The 2,431-nt window shown below is 43.9% G+C and overlaps 1 protein-coding gene across 1 annotated transcript; it reads right to left on the bottom strand.

Annotated features, from left to right (window-relative positions):
- Positions 1 to 321: 321 nt before the first annotated feature.
- Positions 322 to 768, bottom strand: LOC138872148 (uncharacterized). Its single transcript, XM_070150230.1, has one exon. It carries the CDS (start codon positions 766 to 768, stop codon positions 322 to 324), a length of 447 nt encoding a protein of 148 aa, XP_070006331.1.
- Positions 769 to 2,431: the final 1,663 nt, after the last annotated feature.

The raw sequence follows: 2,431 nt of genomic DNA, 5'->3' as shown, positions 1-2,431 counted from the left end.
CTGATGACATTTGTGCACAAAACTAATACAATCTCGCTCCATGGTGAGCCAATAATATCCTGCTCGGAGAATTTTCTTTGCCAACACATATCCGCTCATATGTGGTCCGCAAACTCCTGAATGTACTTCGGACATGACCGACGTAGCTTTTCTAGCATCTATGGATCTTAACAATCCCAGGTCTGGTGTTCTTTTGTACAAAACTCCTCCACTCAAGAAAAATCCGCTTGACAACCGTCGAATGGTTCTCTTTTGATCCCCCGTGGCTTACACTGGGTATATTCCCATTCTGATGTATTCCTTGATATCATGGAACCATGTTTAGCCATCCAACTCATCTTCAATCATGTTGCAGTAAGCATGTTGATCTCGTACTTGAATGTGCAAAGGATCGACATAGGCTTTGTCCGGATGGTGCAGCATTGACGCTAGGGTAGCCAAAGCATCGGCGACCTCATTATGGACCCTTGGAATGTGCCTAAACTCCATTGATCTAAACCGTTGACAAAGATCATACAAGCATTGTTGGTATGGTATGAGCTTCAGATCTCGAGTTTCCCATTCTCCTTGAAGTTGGTGCACCATAAGATCCGAGTCTTCCAAGACTAGAACTTCCCGGACATTCATGTCTGCAGCTAGCCTCAAACCCAAAATGCATGCCTCGTATTCGGCCATATTGTTGGTGCAATAAAACTGAAGCTGAGACGTAACAGGATAGTGATGCCTTGTTTTAGAAATAAGCACAGCTCCTATTCCGACTCCTTTCATATTAGCAGCCCCATCAAAGAAAAGTTTCCAACCTGGTTTTTGGGCCTGTTCTAGTTCATCAATACGCATCACCTCTTCATCAGGAAAACAAGTCCTCAGTGGCTCATATTCTTCATCAACCGGGTTCTCGGCCAAATGATCGGCCAATGCTTGGGCTTTCATCGCAGTCCGAGTCACATAGATTATGCCAAACTCTGTGAGCAAAATCTGCCATTTTGCAAGTCATCCTGTCGGCATAGGCTTTTGAAAGATTTACTTCAATGGATCCAAACGCGAAATGAGGTAGGTAGTGTAGGATGACAAATAATGTTTCAATTTCTGTGCCACCCAAGTTAGGGCGCAAAATGTACTTTCTAGGTGAGTGTACTTAACCTCATAAGTTGTGAACTTTTTGCTAAGATAATAGATGGTTTGTTCTTTCCTGCCGGTGATGTCATGCTGCCCCAGTACACAACCAAATGAATTTTCCAAGACTGTCAAGTAGAGAACCAAAGGTGTCCCTAGTTCTAGCGGAACCAGCACAGGTGGGTTTGTCAAGTAACCTTTTATCTTATCAAACGCTTCTTGACACTCATCAGCCCACTTGATCGCAGCGTCCTTCCTCAACAACTTGAAAATAGGCTCACAAGTTGCCGTGAGCTGAGCAATAAACCTGCTGATGTAATTCGGCCTTCCTAACAGACTCATCACTTCAGTCTTGTTCCTCAGAGGGGGCAATTCTTGTATGGCTTTGATCTTTGATGGGTCCAACTCGATGCCTCACTGGCTAACTATGAATCCTAACAGTTTTCCGAATGGCACACCAAATGCACACTTGGCGGGGTTAAGCTTGAGGTTGTACCTGCGAAGCCTCTGGAAGAATTTCCTCAAATCCTCGACGTGGTTGGCCTGATGTTTTGATTTTATGATCACATCATATACATATACCTCAATCTCCTTGTGTATCATATCATGAAACATAGTAGTCATCGCTCTCATATAAGTTGCCCCAGTATTCTTCAACCCAAAGGGCATTACTCGGTAGCAATAAGTCCCCCATGGCGTGATGAAGGCTGTCTTTTCCGCATCTTCCTCGTTCATTAAAATCTGATGATACCCGGCATAGCAATCCACAAAAGATCCAATCTCGCTCTTGGCAAAATTGTCAATCAGAATGTGGATATTGGGTAGAGGGAAGTTATCCTTCGGACTTGCTTTGTTGAGATTGTGGTAATCGACGCATACTCTGATCTTGCCATCCTTCTTCGGCACAGGCACGACATTAGCCAACCAAACAGGATATCGGGTGACCCGGATAACCTTTGCATCCAACTGTTTGGTAACTTCTTCTTTTATCTTCACACTCATATCAGTTTTGAATTTCCTCAACTTTTGCTTGACGGGAGGGAATGCTGGATCAGTGGGCAATTTGTGGACTACTAAATCAGTGTTTAAACCCGGCATGTCGTTATATGACCATGCAAAAACATCTTTGTACTCGATGAGTGCTTTGATTAACTCCTCCCGAATTTTTGGCTCGAGGTGGACACTTATTTTAGTCTCTCGGACATTGTCTGTGTCCCCTAAATTGACGGCTTCTGTGTCATTCAGGTTGGGTTTGGGTTTTCTTCGAAGTGAATTAACTTCTTACTAATCTCTTCGAAGGCTTCATCCTCATCCTCGT

Source organism: Nicotiana sylvestris, chromosome 1, assembly GCF_000393655.2.
Source record: "Nicotiana sylvestris chromosome 1, ASM39365v2, whole genome shotgun sequence".
NCBI lineage: Eukaryota > Viridiplantae > Streptophyta > Magnoliopsida > Solanales > Solanaceae > Nicotiana > Nicotiana sylvestris.
The sequence above is the reverse complement of the archived record's forward strand: the minus strand, read 5'-3'. Positions and strand labels throughout refer to the sequence as shown.